Here is a 23,424-nt window from a genome sequence, read left to right as displayed (position 1 = left end):
AGAATAGAATAAGGCTCCATGGTAGCTAATACATTATAATATAATAAGGCTCCATGTTAGCTAATACATTATAATATAATAAGGCTCCATGGTAGCTAATACATTATAATATAATAAGGCTCCATGGTAGCTAATACATTATAATATAATAAGGCTCCATGGTAGCTAATACATTATAATATAATAAGGCTCCATGGTAGCTAATACATTATAATATAATAAGGCTCCATGGTTGCTAGTACATTATAATATAATAAGGCACCATGGTAGCTAATACATTATAATATAATAAGGCTCAATGGTAGCTAATACATTATAATATAATAAGGCTCCATGGTAGCTAATACATTATAATATAATAAGGCTCCATGGTAGCTAGTACATTATAATATAAGAAGGCTCCATGGTAGCTAATACATTATAATATAATAAGGCTCCATGGTAGCTAATACATTATAATATAATAAGGCTCCATGGTAGCTAATACATTATAATAGAATAAGGCACCATGGTAGCTAATACATTATAATATAATAAGGCTCCATCGAAGCTAATACATTATAATATAATAAGGCTCCATGGTAGCTAATACATTATAATAGAATAAGGCACCATGGTAGCTAATACATTATAATAGAATAAGGCACCATGGTAGCTAATACATTATAATATAATAAGGCTCCATGGAAGCTAATACATTATAATATAATAAGGCTCCATGGTAGCTAATACATTATAATATAATAAGGCTCCATGGTAGCTAATACATTATAATAGAATAAGGCACCATGGTAGCTAATACATTATAATAGAATAAGGCTCCATGGTAGCTAATACATTATAATATAATAAGGCTCCATGGTAGCTAATACATTATAATATAATAAGGCTCCATGGTAGCTAATACATTATAATAGAATAAGGCACCATGGTAGCTAATACAGTAGAACAGAATAAGGCTCCATGGTAGCTAATACATTATAATATAATAAGGCTCCATGGTAGCTAATACATTATAATAGAATAAGGCACCATGGTAGCTAATACATTATAATATAATAAGGCACCATGGTAGCTAATACATCAAATCAAATCAATCAAATCAAATTTTATTTGTCACATACACATGGTTAGCAGATGTTAATGCGAGTGTAGCGAAATGCTTAGAATAGAAAAAGGCTCCATGGTATCTAATACATTATAATATAATAAGGCTCCATGGTAGCTAATACATTATAATAGAATAAGGCTCCATGGTATCTAATACATTATAATAGAATAAGGCTCCATGGTATCTAATACATTATAATAGAATAAGGCTCCATGGTATCTAATACATTATAATATAATAAGGCACCATAAATGTAACCTATACTGACTAGTTTATTTATCCATTAGGTCTAATAAATGTATGCATGTTGTTTTTGTCCATCCACACCAGACGCGATCAGGACACGCAGGTTGAAATATCAAAATGAACTCTGAACTAAGTAAATTAATTTTTGGGACAGGTCGAAAAGCATTCATGGCAATATAGCTAGTTCGCTTGCTGTTGCTAGCTAATTTATCCTAGGATATAAACATTGGGTTGTTATAATATCTGAAATGCACAAGGTCCTCTTGTCCTACAATGAATCCATGATTGCATGGCCACGCCTCCAACTCAATCATCAAGTTTGTAGACGACACAACAGTGATAGGCCTGATTACCAACAATGACAAAACAGTCTACAGGGAAGAGGTGAGGGCCCTGGTGGAGTGGTGCCAAGAAAATAACCTCTGCCTCAACGTCAACAAAAACAAAGGATCTGATCGTGGACTTCAGGAGACCAGCCGCAGTGGAGAAGGTGAAAAGCTTCAGGTTCCTTAGCGTACACATCCCTGACAATCTGAAAATGGTCCATCCTCACAGACAGTGTGGTGAAGAAGGTGCAACAGTGTCTCTTCAACCTCAGGAGTCTGGTCACTATAATAATGGAACACTGGTCACTTTAATAATGGAACACTGGTCCCTAATAATGGAACACTGGTCACTTTAATAATGGAACACTGGTCACTATAATAATGGAACACTGGTCACTATAATAATGGAACACTGGTCACTATAATAATGGAACACTGGTCACTATAATAATGGAACACTGATCACTATAATAATGGAACACTGGTCACTTTAATAATGGAACACTGGTCCCTTTAATAATGGAACACTGGTCACTTTAATAATGGAACACTGGTCACTATAATAATGGAACACTGGTCACTTTAATAATGGAACACTGGTCCCTTTAATAATGGAACACTGGTCACTATAATAATGGAACACTGGTCACTATAATAATGGAACACTGGTCACTATAATAATGGAACACTGGTCACTTTAATAATGGAACACTGGTCCCTTTAATAATGGAACACTGGTCCCTTTAATAATGGAACACTGATCACTATAATAATGGAACACTGGTCACTATAATAATGGAACACTGGTCACTATAATAATGGAACACTGGTCACTTTAATAATGTTTACATACTGTTTTACACACTTCATGTGTATTTTCATTTAGCTTTGATTTCCTCTAGCTATTCTCCAGTTTGCTCCCAGCCGCTTTCATAGAACGTAGATCACTGTTAAACCATGGTGCAGATTTGTTTGTTTGACTGAATTAATATGACATTTCCTTAAATGCAGTCCGATACGTAGCAGATGGAAAGTATGTTTTAAATGAAATAAAATACACTTTTACTCTCAACGGCGTTTACCAACTCCAGTCAGCAGATGGCGATGAGCGTCTTTCAGGCGACGCTGCCAGTGTGACGTATAATCTAGTGGACGGGACGTTCCTTCCACGCCAACAGCTAGTCAGACACCTCGGTAGCTTTCTGGCAAACATAGCTACAACATTCACGCTCTTTACACTGTTTTGGTGTTGTAAAGTTCTGTCGTTTAGATAGTTACCTTATTTAATGTTATATGTACATTGTTACTCAGCTAGCTGGCTTAATAAGTTAGCTTAGAGCTAGGCTTGTCGCTAATGCTACCTAGCTAACATCCCCGACCATGAGTTCACTGAGCTACGCTCCTCCTGATAAAGAAGATGCGGTCTGCTGGACGGAGGAAGAGGGTCTGTGGCTGGACATTGTCGTGAAAGAGGAGAAAGAAGAGGAGGATGTCACCGTTAAAAAACAAGTAGAGGTTGAGTCTGTTTCGGTTAAAGAGGATGTTACAGTGAAAGAGGAGGAGGATGTTACAGTGAAAGAAGAGGAGGAAGAGCAAGATGCGAATGCAGGAGAGGAGGGGGAGATGACTGTCACATTGAAAGAAGACGACGAGGAGGAGACAGAAGATCTGATTAAGACCAGTGAGTACTTTCTTAATAACAGGATCACAACCTCTGTTAGCCCAATAATGGACGAAAGAAGTCTGACGTGACTCTTTATAGTCCAAGGACCAGACATGTTCTGCTTTGATGCGAAGTGGCTCCAAAACAGACAAGTACTACATCTAAATGTGAATCCATTCTCAATTGTGGTACGGTTCCAGAAACATAAATCTCTCCACTTTCATATCACATCAAACATAAATTCAAAAATATACTCTTACTGCAGCATACTGTTCTAACCGGTTTTAACACAGTTGCAACCGACAGTGTTTTTCAGCGACAACACCTTTGTGGCGTCCGTATTCCGTTTACACACAGGTGTTAGGAGTCGCTGATAGCTAATTAGGCCAGGTATGCCTCTGTCTATCATCTGTTTTCCTCAAACGCGCTGTAACATGGAAATATGGCCATATGGGAACAGTAACCCTATAAAGGTAGCAATTAAACCTTTTGGGCTTTACAATTATGGTGAAATTTACAGCATTTTTTGGGGGGGGGGGGGGGGATTAAGTGGGTTAAATTATCCTGGAAGTGATCCATGTTTGACGGAGGGACATGTCAAAATGCTGACTTTGGTCATTCTAGCAAGCTTTTATTCATATATATATATATATATATCATTATTTATCATTATGTATCATTATATATCATTTTTTATATATATATATATATGTGTATCATTATTTAGACTTATTGATGGAAAATCAAGGACTGAAGGGGGTCATGAATAAAAAAAAATCAGAGTCTAATTTTAATTCATGAGGTGATTGGGGGACTAAACCTGATAGTATAACAATTGTAGTGATGGTCTACCACAGCTTCAGATGATAAGGTGTTGTTCAGTCAGGCAGTTCAGAAAGGCTGGGCAGTAGTTTAAAAGGAGGGGGCAGCGATGTCACAGAGGGGGCAGCGATGTCACAGAGGGGGCAGCGATGTCACAGAGGGGGCAGCGATGTCACAGAGGGGGCAGCGATGTCACAGAGGGGGCAGCGATGTCACAGAGGGAGCAGCGATGTCACAGAGGGGGCAGCGATGTCACAGAGGGAGCAGCGATGTCAGTTACTCAGACCGGAGCTCTTCACCAGGCTCCTCCTCTAACATGGAGCCAGTTTTATCATGTAGAAGTTTTATTCGGGTCTCTATTAAGTATTTAACTAAATAATCTGTTTGTCTTTGGCAGGGGAGGGACCAGACTCCCACTCTGACAGCGGAAAGAGTCCTTCAGGGGAACCAGACCCAGAGACGCCCAAACCAGGGAGACAACACCACTGCTCCCAATGTGAAAAGAGATTTTCCCAATCAGGGGACCTAAAACGACATGAGAGGATACACACAGGGGAGAAGCCTTTCCAATGTTCCCAGTGTGGAAAGTGTTTTAACCGCTTAAGCAACCTGAAGGCGCATGAGAGGATACACACACATTATTTCCAATGTTCCCAGTGTGGGAAGCGTTTTGCCTGCTTAAGCAGGCTGAAGAGGCATGAGAGGATACACACAGGGGGAAATCCTTTCCAATGTTCCCAGTGTGGAAAGCGTTTTACCCACTTAAGGAGCCTGACGACGCATGAGAGGACACACACAAGGGAAAATCCTTTCCAATGTTCCCAGTGTGGAAAGCATTTTACCCGCTTAAAGTGCCTGACGACGCATGAGAGGACACACACAGGGGAAAAGCCTTTCCAATGTTCCCAATGTGGGAAGCGTTTTACCCGCTTAAGGAGCCTGGAGGAGCATGAGAGGATACACACAGGGGAAAATCCTTTCCAATGTTCCCAGTGTGGAAAGCATTTTACCCGCTTAAGGAGCCTGGAGGAGCATGAGAGGACACACACAGGGGAAAAGCCTTTCCAATGTTCCCAGTGTGGGAAGCGTTTTACCCGCTTAAGTAGCCTGAAGAAGCATGAAAAGATACACACAGGGGAAAAGCCCTACCAATGCTCCCTGTGTGGAAAGAGTTTTACCAACTTAAGACATCTGAATAAGCATGCATCTACCAGTGCTCTCATTTTCCCAGTCAGAGGACCTGAAAACACATGAGAGAATAGAGAGGCTGTGTTCTGACTTGTGTTATTGACCTGAGAATTTAGGTTTTTGTTTATGCCAAATGAAATCATATTGTTAACATGAAATCATTAACAAAATAGACCTACTCTTTTAGAGTTTTCATCTGGAGATGATAAATACTACCATTCATCCATTGCATACGAGTATAAACCCTCTAATATTGTTCATTATGTTTTGGGGATATTGCTAAATGTTCATTATTATATAGATGAATGGAGTTTTGGATTTCAATGTTTTTTTTTCACCTTTATTTAACTAGGCAAGTTAAGAACAAATTCTTATTTACAATGACGGCCTTGGAACTGCCTGTTCAGGGGCAGAACGACAGATGGCGGGTTTGAACTTGCAACCTTCCGGTTACTAGTCCAACGCTCTAACCACTAGGCTACCCTGCCGCCCCACATTGAAACCTCTTGAATTGAGTCGTTTTGTTTCATTGTTTACTAGTCGTCAAGCTAAAGGACGATGAAAATGTGGTGGCGTTTTTATAACAACATTGATAAGTTGTTGACCTGAAAAACATGAATGTTCCCACCAATTCCACTATGTAGAATCAGTATAGAGTTGTTTATTTTGATATTATCTGTTGACTGAATAAATCAGAATTTGCGTTGAATACAGATGTGCAGTAGATGTGAAGTTTATTTTATATTCTCACCAATCATCAACAAAAACGTGTCTTTGTCAGTCTCAATATAATATTGAACTTTTGAAAGAAATGAAAAATAAAAAGTAGAAAAAGGCACCATGGTAGCTAATGCATTATAATAGAATAAGGCTCCATGGTAGCTAATACATTATAATAGAATAAGGCACCATGGTAGCTAATACATTATAATAAGTCTCCATGTTAGCTAATACATTATAATATTATAAGGCTCCATGGTAGCTAATACATTATAATAAGTCTCCATGTTAGCTAATACATTATAATAAAATAAGGCACCTTGGTAGCTAATACATTATAATAAGGCACCATGTTAGCTAATACATTATAATAAGGCTCCATGGTAGCTAATACATTATAATAGAATAAGGCACCATGGTAGCTAATACATTATAATAAAATAAGGCACCTTGGTAGCTAATACATTATAATAAGGCACCATGTTAGCTAATACATTATAATAAGGCTCCATGGTAGCTAATACATTATAATAGAATAAGGCTCCATGGTAGCTAATACAGTAGAGTAGAATAAGGCTCCATGGTAGCTAATACAGTAGAGTAGAATAAGGCACCATGGTAGCTAATACAATATAATATGATAAGGCTCCATGGTAGCTAATACATTATAATAAGGCTCCATGGTAGCTAATACAGTAGAGTAGAATAAGGCTCCATGGTAGCTAATACATTAGAATAGAATAAGGCTCCATGGTAGCTAATACATTATAATAAGTCTCCATGTTAGCTAATACATTATAATAGAATAAGGCTCCATGGTAGCTAATACATTATAATAAGGCACCATGTTAGCTAATACATTATAATAGAATAAGGCTCCATGGTAGCTAATACATTATAATATAATAAGGCTCCATGGTAGCTAATACATTATTATAGAATAAGGCTCCATGGTAGCTAATACATTATAATAAGGCTGTGTCCTATCCTGACTAGTCTATTTATCCATTAGGTCTAATATGTGTATTCTATACTGACTAGTCTATTTATCTATTAGGTCTATTACATGTATCCTATACTGACTAGTCTATTTATCCATTAGGTCTAATAAATTTATGCATGTTAATTTTGTCCACCCACACCAGACGCGATCAGGACACGCAGGTTGAAATATCAAAATGAACTCTGAACCAAGTAAATTAGTTTTTGGGACAGGTCGAAAAGCATTCATGGCAATTTAGCTAGTTCGCTTGCTGTTGCTAGCTAATTTATCCTAGGATATAAACATTGGGTTGTTATAATATCTGAAATGCACAAGGTCCTCTGGTCCTACAATGAATCCATGATTGCATGGCCACGCCTCCAACTCAATCATCAAGTTTGTAGACGACACAACAGTGATAGGCCTGATTACCAAGAATGACCAAACAGCCTATGGGGAGGAGGTGAGGGCCCTGGTGGAGTGGTGCCAAGAAAATAACCTCTCCCTCAACGTCAACAAAAACAAAGGATCTGACCGTGGACTTCAGGAGACCAGCCGCAGTGGAGAAGGTGAAAAGCTTCAGGTTCCTTAGCGTACACATCCCTGACAATCTGAAAATGGTCCATCCTCACAGACAGTGTGATGAAGAAGGAGCAACAGTGCCTCTTCAACCTCAGGAGGCTGAAGAAATTTGGCCTGTCACCTAAGACCCTAACAAACTTATACAGATATGCCACTGAGAGCATCCTGTTCATCTATTCTCCAGTTTGCTCCCAGCCGCTTTCACAGAACGTAGATCACTGTTAAACCATGGTGCAGATTTGTTTGTTTGACTGAATTAATATGACATTTCCTTAAATGCAGTCAGATTTGGATTTGTAGCAGGTGGAAAGTATGTTTTAAATGAAATAAAATACACTTTTACTCTCAACGGCGTTTACCAAGTCCAGTCAGCAGATGGCGATGAGCGTCTTTCAGGCGACGCTGCCAGTGTGACGTATAATCTAGTGGACGGGACGTTCCTTCAACAACAACAGCTAGTCAGACACCTCGGTAGCTTTCTGGCAAACATAGCTACAACATTCACGCTCTTTACACTGTTTTGGTGTTGTACAGTTCTGTCGTTTAGCTAGTTACCTTATTTAATGTTATATGTACATTGTTACTCAGCTAACTGGCTTAATAAGTTAGCTTAGAGCTAGGCTTGTCGCTAATGCTACCTAGCTAACATCTCCGACCATGAGTTCACTGAGCTACTCTCCTCCTGATAAAGAAGAGGAGGTCTGCTGGGCGGAGGAAGAGGGTCTGTGGCTGAACATTGTCGTGAAAGAGGAGAAAGAAGAGGAGGATGTCACCGTTAAAAAACAAGTAGAGGTTGAGTCTGTTCCGGTTAAAGACGAAGAGAAAGACGTTACTGTGAAAGAAGAGGAAGACGCGTTCAGAGTGAAAGAGGAGGAGGATGTTACAGTAAAAGAAGAGGAGGATGCAGGGGAGGAGGGGGAGATGACTGTCACATTGAAAGAAGACGACGAGGAGGAGACAGAAGATCTGATTAAGACCAGTGAGTACTTTCTTAATAACAGGATCACAACCTCTGTTAGCCCACTAATGGACGAAAGAAGTCTGACGTGACTCAGTATAGTCCAAGGACCAGACATGTTCTGCTTTGATGCGAATTGGCTCCAAAACAGACAAGTACTACATCTAAATGTGAATCGATGGGGGAGGGGGTTAAGTGGGTTAAAATGATCCTGGAAGTGATCCATGTTTGACAGAGGGACATGTCAAAATGCTGATTTTGGTCATTCTAGCAAGCTTTTATTCATATAAAGAATGTATTGAATTGTCCATGTGGTCTACATTAAAATGGCACTTCATTTTAATAGAACAGGCTTTTCAGAATTCAATATTGGTGCACAATTTCTACTTAAAATATCAAAGGGACGGCCATATGCAGTCTTTTTGGTGGAAGGACCCTGTTAGAGTGCTTTACTCAGCCTAGAAACAGGCCGTTCCATGAGTGGAAGATTTGAAGCTCTACATTATCATTGTTATTAAAGCCACCAAGTAATTTTAACACCAGAACCACTGGGCCTCAAGGAGACCTCTCCTTCAAGTTAATGGAATGCCCTCCTCAAAGTGGGTAAATGATATGCCCTCCTCAAAGTGGGTAGATGACATGCCCTCCTCAAAGTGGGTAGATGACATGCCCTCCTCAAAGTGGGTAGATGACATGCCCTCCTCAAAGTGGGTAGATGACATGCCCTCCTCAAAGTGGGTAAATGACATGCCCTCCTCAAAGTGGGTAGATGACATGCCCTCCTCAAAGTGGGTAAATGACATGCCCTCCTCAAAGTGGGTAAATGATATGCCCTCCTCAAAGTGGGTAGATGACATGCCCTCCTCAAAGTGGGTAGATGACATGCCCTCCTCAAAGTGGGTAGATGACATGCCCTCCTCAAAGTGGGTAAATGACATGCCCTCCTCAAAGTGGGTAGATTACATGCCCTCCTCAAAGTGGGTAGATGACATGCCCTCCTCAAAGTGGGTAAATGATATGCCCTCCTCAAAGTGGGTAGATGACATGCCCTCCTCAAAGTGGGTAGATGACATGCCCTCCTCAAAGTGGGTAGATGACATGCCCTCCTCAAAGTGGGTAGATGACATGCCCTCCTCAAAGTGGGTAAATGACATGCCCTCCTCAAAGTGGGTAGATGACATGCCCTCCTCAAAGTGGGTAAATGACATGCCCTCCTCAAAGTGGGTAAATGATATGCCCTCCTCAAAGTGGGTAGATGACATGCCCTCCTCAAAGTGGGTAGATGACATGCCCTCCTCAAAGTGGGTAGATGACATGCCCTCCTCAAAGTGGGTAAATGACATGCCCTCCTCAAAGTGGGTAGATTACATGCCCTCCTCAAAGTGGGTAGATGACATGCCCTCCTCAAAGTGGGTATATGACATGCCCTCCTCAAAGTGGGTAGATGACATGCCCTCCTCAAAGTGGGTATATGACATGCCCTCCTCAAAGTGGGTAAATGACATGCCCTCCGCAAAGTGGGTAGATGACATGCCCTCCTCAAAGTGGGTAGATGACATGCCCTCCTCAAAGTGGGTAGATGACATGCCCTCCTCAAAGTGGGTAAATGATATGCCCTCCTCAAAGTGGGTAAATGTAGATTGTAACAATGAAAATCCATTATGTATATTTATCATTATTTTTCATTATATATCATTATTTATCCTTATTTATCATTATATATCATTATATATCATTATCATTATATATATATATATCATTATATATCATTATCATTATATATATATATATCATTATATATCATTATCATTATATATCATTATTTATCATTATCATTATATATATATCACATTATTTATCATTATCATTATATATATATCACATTATTTATCATTATCATTATATATATATATATATATATATATATATATCATTATATATTTATCATATCATTATTTATCATTATATATCATTATTTATCACTATATATATTTATCATCATATATCATTATATCATATCATTATATATATATATCATTATTTATCATTATATATCATTATTTATCATATCATTATATATATATCATTATTTATCATTATATCATTATTTATCATATCATTATTTATCATTATATATATTTATCACTATATATATTTATCATATCATTATTTATCATTATATATATTTATCACTATGTATATTTATCATATCATTATTTATCATTATATATATTTATCATTATATCATTATTTATAATTTATCATTATATTTATTTATTATTATATATACAGTGGGGAGAACAAGTATTTGACACACTGCCGATTTTGCAGGTTTTCCTACTTACAAAGCATGTAGAGGTCTGTAATTTTTTATCGTAGTTACACTTCAACTGTGAGAGACGGAATCTAAAACAAAAATCCAGAAAATCACATTGTAGGATTTTTAAGTAATTAAATTGCATTTCATTGCGTGACATAAGTATTTGATCACCTACCAACCAGTAAAACATTTTTTTAAATTCATGAGGTGATTGGGGGACTAAACCTGATAGTATAACACTAGTAGTAATTATAATGTATTATATACAACACTTTTCATTACAAAGACAATCTCAGACTGTAAAAACTGCCAAAACTAACAAAACACATGTAGAGATCTGGCAGGTCTTGGTGATGGTCTACCACAGATTCAGATGAAGTGTTGTTCAGTCAGACAGTTCAGAAAGACTGGGCAGTAGTTTAAAAGGAGGGGGCAGAGATGTCACAGAGGGAGCAGCGATGTCACAGAGGGAGCAGCGATGTCACCGAGGGAGCAGCGATGTCACCGAGGGAGCAGCGATGTCACCGAGGGGGCAGCGATGTCACCGAGGGAGCAGCGATGTCACCGAGGGGGCAGCGATGTCACAGAGGTTAACCGGTTAACTGACATGATGAAAACGATGTGCATCCAAGGGGCAGAAGTCAGTGTGCTGTTGTGATTCTGGATGGACAGATAGCGATGAACAATGACAAGAAGCTGCAATGTGGGGAGTCGTAGGCGGCTCCTTTAAATTAGTTTCATCTTATTCTTGACACGTGTCTCGTTTTGAGGTGTTTTGACTGACGGCACATCTATGTTAAACTTCGCTAGCTGGTTAACCAACTGTAACAATGTATCTGAGACACAACAGGTGCTCATTGTGCCAATTTATTTATGTTTATCAATCAACAATTTGAGAAACATAGTGTACATGTTGGGAATAATCTAGACCAACCCCGTCTGTTTTGCCCCATATTTGAGCACGTGTCGGGTTTGTTGCTACAACCAACCCATCTATAAGGTGTGGTTAAGGTTAGGTGTTAAATCAGATTTTAATAATAACTTGTTTAGAAATAGGGAGGGTTTATCTATTTGTGGCTGTGGTAACTAGTGACGACCCAACAACAACAGCTAGTCGGTCACCTCCGTTGCCAAAAATAGCGGCAAAATCAAAGTTCTTCAGTGTTTCACTGCGGTCAAGTGAGCGGACACTCGCTAAACGCTGTCCAGCCATCCGCTCTCCAGTTTCCTCCTGAATTTGCGTGCGTGAATACAAAAACTCAGATGAGTCGTGCATTTTATTTCATTTTTTTTGTGCCTATCAAAAGTTACTTTGATATCACGGGTAGCGTGAGGCTGCACAGTTGCCACGGTGGTGCTGTTTTGGAAATGTTAAATCGTTAAAGCAAGATGTGTTTACACCCTTACAACAACAACAACAACAACAACAACAACAACAACAACAAATGCGATTTTGAAACTGCAGTAAAAGTGGGGTGACTGTGGTATTTCGGATAGAGAATAGCTGGAGTAAAAGTGGGGTGACTGTGGTATTTCGGATAGAGAATAGCTGCAGTAAAAGTGGGGTGACTGTGGTATTTCGGGTGCAGAATAACTGCAGTAAAAGTGGGGTGACTGTGGTATTTCGGATAGAGAATAGCTGGAGTAAAAGTGGGGTGACTGTGGTATTTCGGATAGAGAATAGCTGCAGTAAAAGTGGGGTGACTGTGGTATTTCGGGTGCAGAATAACTGCAGTAAAAGTGGGGTGACTGGTATTTCCGATGCAGAATAACTGCAGTAAAAGTGGGGTGACTGTGGTATTTCGGATGCAGAATAACTGCAGTAAAAGTGGGGTGACTGTGGTATTTCGGATGCAGAATAACTGCAGTAAAAGTGGGGTGACTGTGGTATTTCGAATGCAGAATAACTGCAGTAAAATGAACTTATTTGCAGCCTACTGCAGTTATATTGCACCCTGACTACAATATTATTTTTGTGAGGGCACTCATGACATACAGGGCCTTCGGAAAGTATTCAAACCCCTTGACATTTTCCACATTTTGTTACGTTACAGCTTTATTCTAAAATGTATTAAAACATTTTTTTGTTACTCAATCTACACACAATACCCCACAATGACAAAGCAAAAACAGTTTTGTATAAATTTTTGCAAGGTTATTAAAATTAAAATAAAAAAAAACACAAGTCAGAACACAGCCTCTCTATTCTCTCATGTGATTTCAGGTCCTCTGACTGGGAAAATGTCTTTCCACACTGAGAGCAGTGGTATGTCTTCTCCTCCTGTGTATGTACCCGTAGGAAGCCATCACTCCCCATTGCTGACCAGAAATGAGCTACAACTGGGCTAATAACTAGCAAAGAAAATAAACAACTGTGTACACGCGGCTACATGGTTTGATTTCAAAACAAGCACATCCACTCACTGCCCCACTTGACTTTTCAGTGCAATTAGAATCCTCCTCCGATGCACTCTACCTAAAAAAATAAAATCAAAGACAGTCTTGCATAGTTCATTTGTTTTTTGAAAGGGGGCTGATATTAGGTTGATTCAACCACAATTCCCACAGTAATATAATAATAATAATAATAATTCCCCGTTTCAGTAGTGGGAAACGTTTATAGTGTTAACGGGGCAAAGTAAAAAGTGAAGTGAAGTTCAATCTCGTGCGACTCTACAGGTATTTCTGGTGCACGGCCGTCCTGGGAAAGCTGCACAATATGATTTCATATAAACAAAACACATTTCAGAACACAGCCTCTATTCTGTCTTGTGATTTCAGGTCCTCTGACCGGGAAAATGTCTTTCCGTAATTAGAGCAGTAGTAATGGTTCTCTGCTGTATGTGTTTTTCCTGCTCTTTTAGGTTCCCTAACTGACCTAAACTCTTTCCACACTGGGAGCAGTGGACGGTCTTATCCTCACCTGAGTGTGTGTATTCTCTCATGCTTTTTCAGGTTCCCTAATCGGGTAAATGTCTTTTGACACTGAGAGCAGTGGTAGGTCTTTTTTTCTGTGTGCGTCCTCTCGTGATATTTCAGGCCCCCTAACTGGGTAAAAGTCTTTCCACACAGGGAGCATTGGTAGGGCTTTTCTCCTGTGTGTTTCTTCTTATGCTCTTTTAGGTTCCCTAACTTGGTAAAATCCTTTCCGCACAAGGAGCAGTGGTAAGGTTTCTCCCCTGTGTGTGTCTTCTCATGCACCTTCAGGTCTCCTAACCATCTAAAATTATTTCCACAATGGGAACAGGGGTAAGGCTTCTCTCCAGAGTGTATTCTCTTATGTTTGTTCAGGTTCCCTAAGTGGGTAAAACTCTTTCCACACTGAGAGCAGTGGTAGGTCTTCTCCACTCCTGTGTGTATTCCTTCATGATTTTTCAGGCTCACTAAATGTGTAAAACTCAATCCACACTGGAAACATTGGAAAGGCTTTTCTCCTGTATGTATCCTCTCATGCTCTTTAAGGCTCCCTATCCGGGTAAAACTCTTCTCACAGTGGGGACAGTGGTAAGGCTTGTCTCCGGTGTGTATTTTCTCATGTTTTTTCAGATACCCTAACTGGGGGAAACTCTTTCCACACTGAGAGCAGTGGTAGGGTTTTTCTCCTGTGTGTATTGCTTCATGCCTATTCAGGCTTCCTAAATGTGTAAAACTTTTTCCACACTTCGAACATTGGAAAGGTTTTTCTCCTGTGTGTTTCATCTCATGCTCTTTTAAATTCCCTAATGTGGTAAAATCCTTTCCACAGTAAGAGCAATGGTAAGGCCTCTCCCCTGTGTGTGTCCTTTCATGCTGCTTCAGGTTCTCTAACCACCTAAAATTCTTTCCACACTGGGAACAGATGTAAGGCTTCACTCCAGAATGTACTCTCTCATGTATTTTTAGGTGCCCTACTCGGGTAAAACTCTTTCCACATTGGGAGCAATGGTAAGGCCTCTCTCCTGTGTGTATTATTTTGTGTTCTTTCAGGTTCCCTAACCGTGTAAAACCCTTTCCACACTGGGAGCATTGGAAAGGCTTCTCTCCTGTGTGTATCCTCTCATGCTCTTTCAGGTGCCTTAACCGTGTAAATTTCGTTCCACACTGGGAGCATTGGAAAGGCTTCTCTCCTGTGTGTATTCTCTCATGTTCTTTCAGATGTGATGACTGGTTAAATCTCTTTTCACAATGGGTGCATTGGAAGAGCTTTTCTCCTGTGTGTGTTCTCTCATGCTCTTTGAGCTTAGATAACCACTTAAAACTCTTTCCACACTGGGAGCAGTTGTGTCCTGTCGCTGGTTTGGGAATCTCTGGGTCTGGATTCTCTGAAGGACTCTTCCCGCTGTCAGAGTGAGAGTCTGGTTTCTCTCCTGCCAAAGATAAAACAGATTATTTGGTTAAACAGAGAGGCATGAATAAAACCTCCACATGATTGAACGGTCTTCCCATGAGGTTTAATCCAGACTAGATCCCTCATTATAAAATGGTAAATATGGATTCTGGATGCTGATTGGTTGATAGCCGTTAGATAATCCCAGGTAATACCTGTTCAAAGTTCCATTTTAATTATTATTCTTTACCACCAGTCACTACAACATCACTACAACACCACTACAACATCACTACAACACCACTACAACACATCTACAACACCACTACAACACCACTACAACATCACTACAACACCACTACAACATCACTACAACATCACTACAACATCACTACTACCAGTCACTACAACACCACTACAACATCACTACAACATCACTACTACCAGTCACTACAACATCACTACAACACCACTACAACATCACTACTACCAGTCACTACAACATCACTACTACCAGTCACTACAACATCACTACAACACCACTACAACATCACTACTACCAGTCACTACAACATCACTACAACACCACTACAACATCACTACAACATCACTACAACACCACTACAACATCACTACAACATCACTACAACATCACTACAACCAGTCACTACAACATCACTACAACATCACTACTACCAGTCACTACAACATCACTACAACACCACTACAACATCACTACTACCAGTCACTACAACACCACTACAACATCACTACATCATCACTACGACCAGTCACTACAACATCACTACAACATCACTACTACCAGTCACTACAACACCACTACAACATCACTACATCATCACTACGACCAGTCACTACAACATCACTACACCCAGTCACTACAACACCACTACGACCAGTCACTACAACATCACTACAACACCACTACAACATCACTACATCATCACTACACCCAGTCACTACAACACCACTACAACATCACTACATCATCACTACGACCAGTCACTACAACATCACTACAACACCACTACAACATCACTACATAATCACTACGACCAGTCACTACAACATCACTACACCCAGTCACTACAACACCACTACAACATCACTACTACCAGTCACTACAACATCACTACCACCAGTCACTACAACACCACTACAACATCACTACGACCAGTCACTACGACCAGTCACTACATCATCACTACAACATCACTACACCCGGTCACTACAAGATCACTATGACCAGTCACTACAACATCACTACACCCAGTCACTACAAGATCACTACGACCAGTCACTACAACATCACTACATCATCACTACAACCAGTCACTACGACCAGTCACTACAACCAGTCACTAGTGGTATTGTAGTGACTGGATGTATTGATGTTGTAGTGACTGTTCGTAGTGATGTTGCAGTGACTGGATGTAGTGACTGGATGTATTGATGTTGTAGTGACTGGATGTAGTGATGTTGTAGTGACTGGTCATAGTGATCTTGTAGTGACTGGATGTATTGATGTTGTAGTGACTGGATGTAGTGATGTTGTAGTGACTGGATGTATTGATGTTGTAGTGACTGGATGTATTGATGTTGTAGTGACTGGATGTAGTGATGTTGTAGTGACTGGATGTATTGATGTTGTAGTGACTGGATGTAGTGATGTTGTAGTGACTGGATGTATTGATGTTGTAGTGACTGGATGTAGTGATGTTGTAGTGACTGGATGTAGTGATGTTGTAGTGACTGGATGTAGTGATGTTGTAGTGACTGGATGTAGTGATGTTGTAGTGACTGGATGTAGTGATGTTGTAGTGACTGGATGTAGTGATGTTGTAGTGATGTTGTAGTGACTGGATGTAGTGATGTTGTAGTGACTGGATGTATTGATGTTGTAGTGACTGGATGTAGTGATGTTGTAGTGACTGGATGTATTGATGTTGTAGTGACTGGATGTAGTGATGTTGTAGTGACTGGATGTAGTGATGTTGTAGTGACTGGATGTAGTGATGTTGTAGTGACTGGATGTATTGATGTTGTAGTGACTGGATGTAGTGATGTTGTAGTGACTGGATGTAGTGATGTTGTAGTGACTGGATGTAGTGATGTTGTAGTGACTGGATGTATTGATGTTGTAGTGACTGGATGTAGTGATGTTGTAGTGACTGGATGTATTGATGTTGTAGTGACTGGATGTAGTGACTGGATGTAGTGATGTTGCAGTGACTGGTCGTAGTGATGTTGTAGTGACTGGATGTATTGATGTTGTAGTGACTGGATGTAGTGATGTTGTAGTGACTGGATGTATTGGTGTTGTAGTGACTGGATGTAGTGACTGGATGTAGTGATGTTGTAGTGACTGGATGTATTGATGTTGTAGTGACTGGATGTAGTGATGTTGTAGTGACTGGATGTATTGATGTTGTAGTGACTGGATGTAGTGATGTTGCAGTGACTGGTCGTAGTGATGTTGTAGTGACTGGATGTATTGATGTTGTAGTGACTGGATGTAGTGATGTTGTAGTGACTGTTCGTAGTGATGTTGCAGTGACTGGATGTAGTGATGTTGTAGTGACTGTTCGTAGTGATGTTGTATTGACTGGATGTATTGATGTTGTAGTGACTGGATGTAGTGATGTTGTAGTGACTGGATGTAGTGACTGGATGTAGTGATGTTGCAGTGACTGGATGTAGTGACTGGATCTAGTGACTGGATGTATTGACTGGATGTAGTGATGTTGTAGTGACTGGATGTAGTGATGTTGTAGTGACTGGATGTAGTGACTGGATGTAGTGATGTTGCAGTGATGTTGTAGTGACTGGATGTATTGATGTTGTAGTGACTGGATGTATTGATGTTGTAGTGACTGGATGTAGTGATGTTGTAGTGACTGGATGTAGTGACTGGATGTAGTGATGTTGTAGTGACTGGATGTAGTGACTGGATGTAGTGACTGGATGTAGTGATGTTGTAGTGATGTTGTAGTGATGTTGTAGTGATGTTGTAGTGACTGGATGTAGTGACTGGATGTAGTGACTGGATGTAGTGATGTTGTAGTGATGTTGTAGTGATGTTGCAGTGATGTTGTAGTGATGTTGTAGTGACTGGATGTATTGATGTTGTAGTGACTGGATGTAGTGATGTTGTAGTGACTGGATGTAGTGACTAGATGTAGTGATGTTGTAGTGACTGGATGTAGTGACTGGATGTAGTGATGTTGTAGTGACTGTATGTAGTGATGTTGCAGTGACTGGTCGTAGTGATGTTGTAGTGACTGAATGTATTGATGTTGTAGTGACTGGATGTATTGATGTTGTAGTGACTGGATGTAGTGACTGGATGTAGTGATGTTGTAGTGACTGGATGTATTGATGTTGTAGTGACTGGATGTATTGATGTTGTAGTGACTGGATGTAGTGACTGGATGTATTGATGTTGTAGTGACTGGATGTAGTGATGTTGTAGTGACTGGATGTAGTGATGTTGTAGTGACTGGATGTATTGATGTTGTAGTGACTGGATGTAGTGACTGGATGTAGTGATGTTGTAGTGACTGGATGTAGTGATGTTGTAGTGACTGGATGTAGTGACTGGATGTAGTGATGTTGTAGTGACTGGATGTAGTGACTGGATGTAGTGATGTTGTAGTGACTGGATGTAGTGATGTTGTAGTGACTGGATGTATTGATGTGTAGTTTAGTAGGATGGAGGCTGTATGGGTCTGTAACTGCTACAGTGTAGTTTAGTAGGATGGAAGCTGTATGGATCTGTAACTGCTACAGTGTAGTTTAGTAGGATGGAGGCTCCATAGCTGTATGGATCTGTAACTACTACAGTGTAGTTTAGTAGGATGGAGGCTGTATGGGTCTGTAACTACTACAGTGTAGTTTAGTAGGATGGAAGCTGTATGGATCTGTAACTGCTACAGTGTAGTTTAGTAGGATGGAGGCTGTATGGATCTGTAACTGCTACAGTGTAGTTTAGTAGGATGGAGGCTGTATGGATCTGTTACTACTACAGTGTAGTTTAGTAGGATGGAGGATGTATGGATCTGTAACTGCTACAGTGTAGTTTAGTAGGATGGAGGCTCCGTAGCTGTATGGGTCTGTAACTACTACAGTGTAGTTTAGTAGGATGGAGACTGTATGGATCTGTAACTACTACAGTGTAGTTTAGTAGGATGGAGGCTCCATAGCTGTATGGATCTGTAACTGCTACAGTGTAGTTTAGTAGGATGGAGGCTGTATGGGTCTGTTACTAATACAGTGTAGTTTAGTAGGATGGAGGCTGTATGGATCTGTAACTGCTACAGTGTAGTTTAGTAGGATGGAGGCTGTATGGATCTGTAACTGCTACAGTGTAGTTTAGTAGGATGGAGGCTCCATAGCTGTATGGATCTATAACTGCTACAGTGTAGTTTAGTAGGATGGAGGCTCCATAGCTGTATGGATCTGTAACTACTACAGTGTAGTTTAGTAGGATGGAGGCTGTATGGGTCTGTAACTACTACAGTGTAGTTTAGTAGGATGGAAGCTGTATGGATCTGTTACTACTACAGTGTAGTTTAGTAGGATGGAAGCTGTATTGATCTGTAACTACTACAGTGTAGTTTAGTAGGATGGAGGATGTATGGATCTGTAACTGCTACAGTGTAGTTTAGTAGGATGGAGGCTACGTAGCTGTATGGGTCTGTTACTACTACAGTGTAGTTTAGTAGGATGGAGGCTCCGAAGCTGTGTGGATCTGTAACTACTAAAGTGTAGTTTAGTAAGATGGAGGTTCCATGGCTGTATGGGTCTGTAACTGCTACAGTGTAGTTTAGTAGGATGGAGGCTGTATGGATCTGTAACTGCTACAGTGTAGTTTAGTAGGATGGAGGCTGTATGGATCTGTAACTGCTACAGTGTAGTTTAGTAGGATGGAGGCTGTATGGATCTGTAACTGCTACAGTGTAGTTTAGTAGGATGGAGGCTGTATGGATCTGTTACTACTACAGTGTAGTTTAGTAGGATGGAGGATGTATGGATCTGTAACTGCTACAGTGTAGTTTAGTAGGATGGAGGCTCCGTAGCTGTATGGGTCTGTAACTACTACAGTGTAGTTTAGTAGGATGGAGACTGTATGGATCTGTAACTACTACAGTGTAGTTTAGTAGGATGGAGGCTCCATAGCTGTATGGATCTGTAACTGCTACAGTGTAGTTTAGTAGGATGGAGGCTGTATGGGTCTGTTACTAATACAGTGTAGTTTAGTAGGATGGAGGCTGTATGGATCTGTAACTGCTACAGTGTAGTTTAGTAGGATGGAGGCTGTATGGATCTGTAACTGCTACAGTGTAGTTTAGTAGGATGGAGGCTCCATAGCTGTATGGATCTATAACTGCTACAGTGTAGTTTAGTAGGATGGAGGCTCCATAGCTGTATGGATCTGTAACTACTACAGTGTAGTTTAGTAGGATGGAGGCTCCATAGCTGTATGGATCTGTAACTGCTACAGTGTAGTTTAGTAGGATGGAGGCTCCATAGCTGTATGGATCTATAACTGCTACAGTGTAGTTTAGTAGGATGGAGGCTCCATAGCTGTATGGATCTATAACTGCTACAGTGTAGTTTAGTAGGATGGAGGCTCCATAGCTGTATGGATCTGTAACTGCTACACGAAGTATATTTTTAAGTTGAAGGATTCTTTCACGCCGTTTCAAAAGCCGTGTCGCAAGTAATGATTGACTTTCTAAAACACACACAGCTTGTCTCAGACTATAAACAGTATGATGTTTGGTTACATGAGACAGATGGTTATTTAAGGCAAAAATGAAGGTATGGTGGTTGACTGGTGTGGGTGAGTGAGCGTATAACACGAACCTCTAGCAACCCAAAGGTTGCTAGTTAGAATCTCAACACGGATAACTTCAGCATTTTTAGCTAATTAGCTACTTTTGAACTACTTACTACTCTTTTTTTTAGCTAGTTTGCAACGACTTAGCATGTGAGCTAACCCTTCCCCTTCTGAGGCCAGGTTGTAACACACGCTTCTTGATTGTAGTTCACATGAGCCAGTCGCCGGCTGAAATCTGTCGGGAGAATATGCAGAACGCTGCCTGGAGTTCTAGCTGGTGTCTTCCCATCAAACTCCTTGAAATTTGCAGTTGTGTCTTTAAAAAAATCACACACTATGTTGTTCTTTAGTGTATTTATATATCGCTTTTCAACAGTAAAAGTTTTAAAAAATCACCTGAGGACGTCTTTAACAATTCCTACGATACAGAAAAACAAAACCGAGTGTAGTGTCCTTTTAAAAATCACACATTAGTTCAACAACTGCAGAGTTTGTGTCCCTGTTTAAGATAGTACTTACTGGAGTTAATCAGATCTCCAGTCTTCTCTTCTTCTGCTTCTTCCTCCTCCAATGTGACAGTAATATCCTTATCTTCCTCCTCCACTCCAAAATCGTAATCCTCTTCTTTCACTGTGACAGTAACCTCCTCGTCTTCCTCCTCTTTCACTTTGAACGCGCCTTCCTCTTCTTTCGCCGTAACAGCCTCGCCCTTAACTTCTTCTTTCACGGTAACAGCCTCACCCTCTACTTGTTTTTGTATTGTAACAGCCTCCTCTTCCTCCTCCTCTTTCACGGGAGCATCTTTCTCCGTCCAGCAGACCTCTTCTTCAGCAGGAAGAGAGTATTTTAGTAAACTCATGGTCGGGGATGTTAGCTAAACTAGTGTAGTGCTAACTAAACCAGCCGACTGACAACAACGTCAATATGAAATTAAATGGGGTAGCTAGTTGTTTCCACAAAAGTACGTGTAAAACATAGTGGCAAATAAACCAGGAAATAGTCTAAAGAACTTGAACGTTCCGACTTTGTTGTCTAGCGAGCTACCGAGGTGGCTGCAGTTGTTGAAGAAGCTTTCCGTCCACTAGATTATACGTCACAGTAGAAACATCGCCTGAAAGACACATATCGCCAGCTGCTGTCTGGAGGGAGGAAACGCAGTTGAGGGAATGTTTATTTTTTGTCTATTAAATAATATATTAACACTTTTACAAAGAAAATAATGTGTTGATTGAGTAGTTATGAATTTTTAGTACGAATCAGAGCTTTATTTTTAGTACGAATCAGAGCTCCATATCCTATTATGACTATCAGAGAGCTCCATATCTATTATGACTACCAGAGCGCTCCATATTCTATTACGACTATCAGAGAGCTCCATATTATATTATCAGAGAGCTCCATATTCTATTATGACTATCAGAGCTCCATGTTCTATTATCATAGATCTCCATATTCTATTATCAGAGAGCTCCATATTCTATTATGACTACCAGAGAGCTCCATATTCTATTACGACTACCAGAGAGCTCCATATTCTATAATGACTACCAGAGCTCCATATTCTATTATCAGAGAGCTCCATATTCTATAATGACTATCAGAGAGCTCCATATTCTATTATGACTACCAGAGAGCTCCATATTCTATAATGACTACCAGAGAGCTCCATATTCTATTATGACTACCAGAGCTCCATATTCTATAATGACTACCAGAGCTCCATATTCTATTATGACTACCAGAGAGCTCCATATTCTATAATGACTACCAGAGAGCTCCATATTCTATTATGACTACCAGAGAGCTCCATATTCTATAATGACTATCAGAGCTCCATATTCTATAATGACTATCAGAGAGCTCCATATTCTAGAATGACTATCAGAGCTCCATATTCTATAATGACTACCAGAGAGCTCATATTCTATAATGACTACCAGAGAGCTCCATATTCTATTCAGAGAACTCCATATTCTATAATGACTACCAGAGACCTCCATATTCTATTATGACTACCAGAGAGCTCCATATTCTATTCAGAGAGCTCCATATTCTATAATGACTATCAGAGAGCTCCATATTCTATTATGACTATCAGAGATCTCCATATTCTATAATGACTATCAGAGAGCTCCATATTCTATTATGACTATTAGAGGGGCGGCAGGGTAGCCTAGTGGTTAGAGTGTTGGACTAGTAACCGGAAAGTTGTAAGTTCAAACCCCCGAGCTGACAAGGTACAAATCTGTCGTTCTGCCCCTGAACAGGCAGTTAACCCACTGTTCCTAGGCCGTCATTGAAAATAAGAATTTGTTCTTAACTGACTTGCCTAGTTAA

At 40.1% G+C, this 23,424-nt stretch overlaps 2 protein-coding genes across 3 annotated transcripts; one reads left to right on the top strand and one right to left on the bottom strand.

Moving 5' to 3' along the window:
* The first annotated feature begins 3,063 nt into the window (after positions 1 to 3,063).
* Positions 3,064 to 6,044, top strand: LOC118940060 (gastrula zinc finger protein XlCGF17.1-like). Its single transcript, XM_036948284.1, has 2 exons — positions 3,064 to 3,364; positions 4,566 to 6,044. Exons 1-2 carry the CDS (start codon positions 3,064 to 3,066, stop codon positions 5,420 to 5,422), a joined length of 1,158 nt encoding a protein of 385 aa, XP_036804179.1. The 3' UTR covers positions 5,423 to 6,044.
* Positions 6,045 to 13,308: 7,264 nt separating this feature from the next.
* Positions 13,309 to 22,470, bottom strand: LOC110487186 (zinc finger protein 883-like). Of its 2 annotated transcripts, none has more exons than XM_036948644.1 (2): positions 21,607 to 22,422; positions 13,309 to 15,264 (listed from the first exon to the last, which is right to left on the bottom strand). In XM_036948644.1, the coding sequence occupies exons 1-2, from the start codon at positions 21,944 to 21,946 to the stop codon at positions 13,838 to 13,840; spliced, it is 1,767 nt and encodes a 588-aa protein (XP_036804539.1). In that variant the 5' UTR covers positions 21,947 to 22,422; the 3' UTR covers positions 13,309 to 13,837. The 2 variants fall into 2 exon arrangements, with proteins under 2 accessions (XP_036804539.1, XP_036804540.1); XM_036948645.1 differs by lacking the exon at positions 13,309 to 15,264 and adding an exon at positions 21,229 to 21,403 and having other exon boundaries at positions 21,607 to 22,470.
* Between the last annotated feature and the right edge of the window lie 954 nt (positions 22,471 to 23,424).

This window comes from Oncorhynchus mykiss, chromosome 17 (genome assembly GCF_013265735.2).
Source record: "Oncorhynchus mykiss isolate Arlee chromosome 17, USDA_OmykA_1.1, whole genome shotgun sequence".
Taxonomy (NCBI): domain Eukaryota; kingdom Metazoa; phylum Chordata; class Actinopteri; order Salmoniformes; family Salmonidae; genus Oncorhynchus; species Oncorhynchus mykiss.
Note: the sequence above shows the minus strand (reverse complement) of the source record. Positions and strands in the feature narration are given on the sequence as shown.

Excerpts from the sequence above, each read along its gene's own strand:
- LOC118940060 (XM_036948284.1), top strand. The coding sequence starts at position 3,064 with ATGAGTTCACTGAGCTACGCTCCTCCTGATAAAGAAGATGCGGTCTGC. Across the intron at positions 3,365-4,565 it reads AGAAGATCTGATTAAGACCA|GGGAGGGACCAGACTCCCAC; the intron begins GTGAGTACTTTC and ends TGTCTTTGGCAG.
- LOC110487186 (XM_036948644.1), bottom strand. The coding sequence starts at position 21,946 with ATGAGTTTACTAAAATACTCTCTTCCTGCTGAAGAAGAGGTCTGCTGG. Across the intron at positions 15,265-21,606 it reads TGGAGATCTGATTAACTCCA|GAGAGAAACCAGACTCTCAC; the intron begins GTAAGTACTATC and ends TATCTTTGGCAG.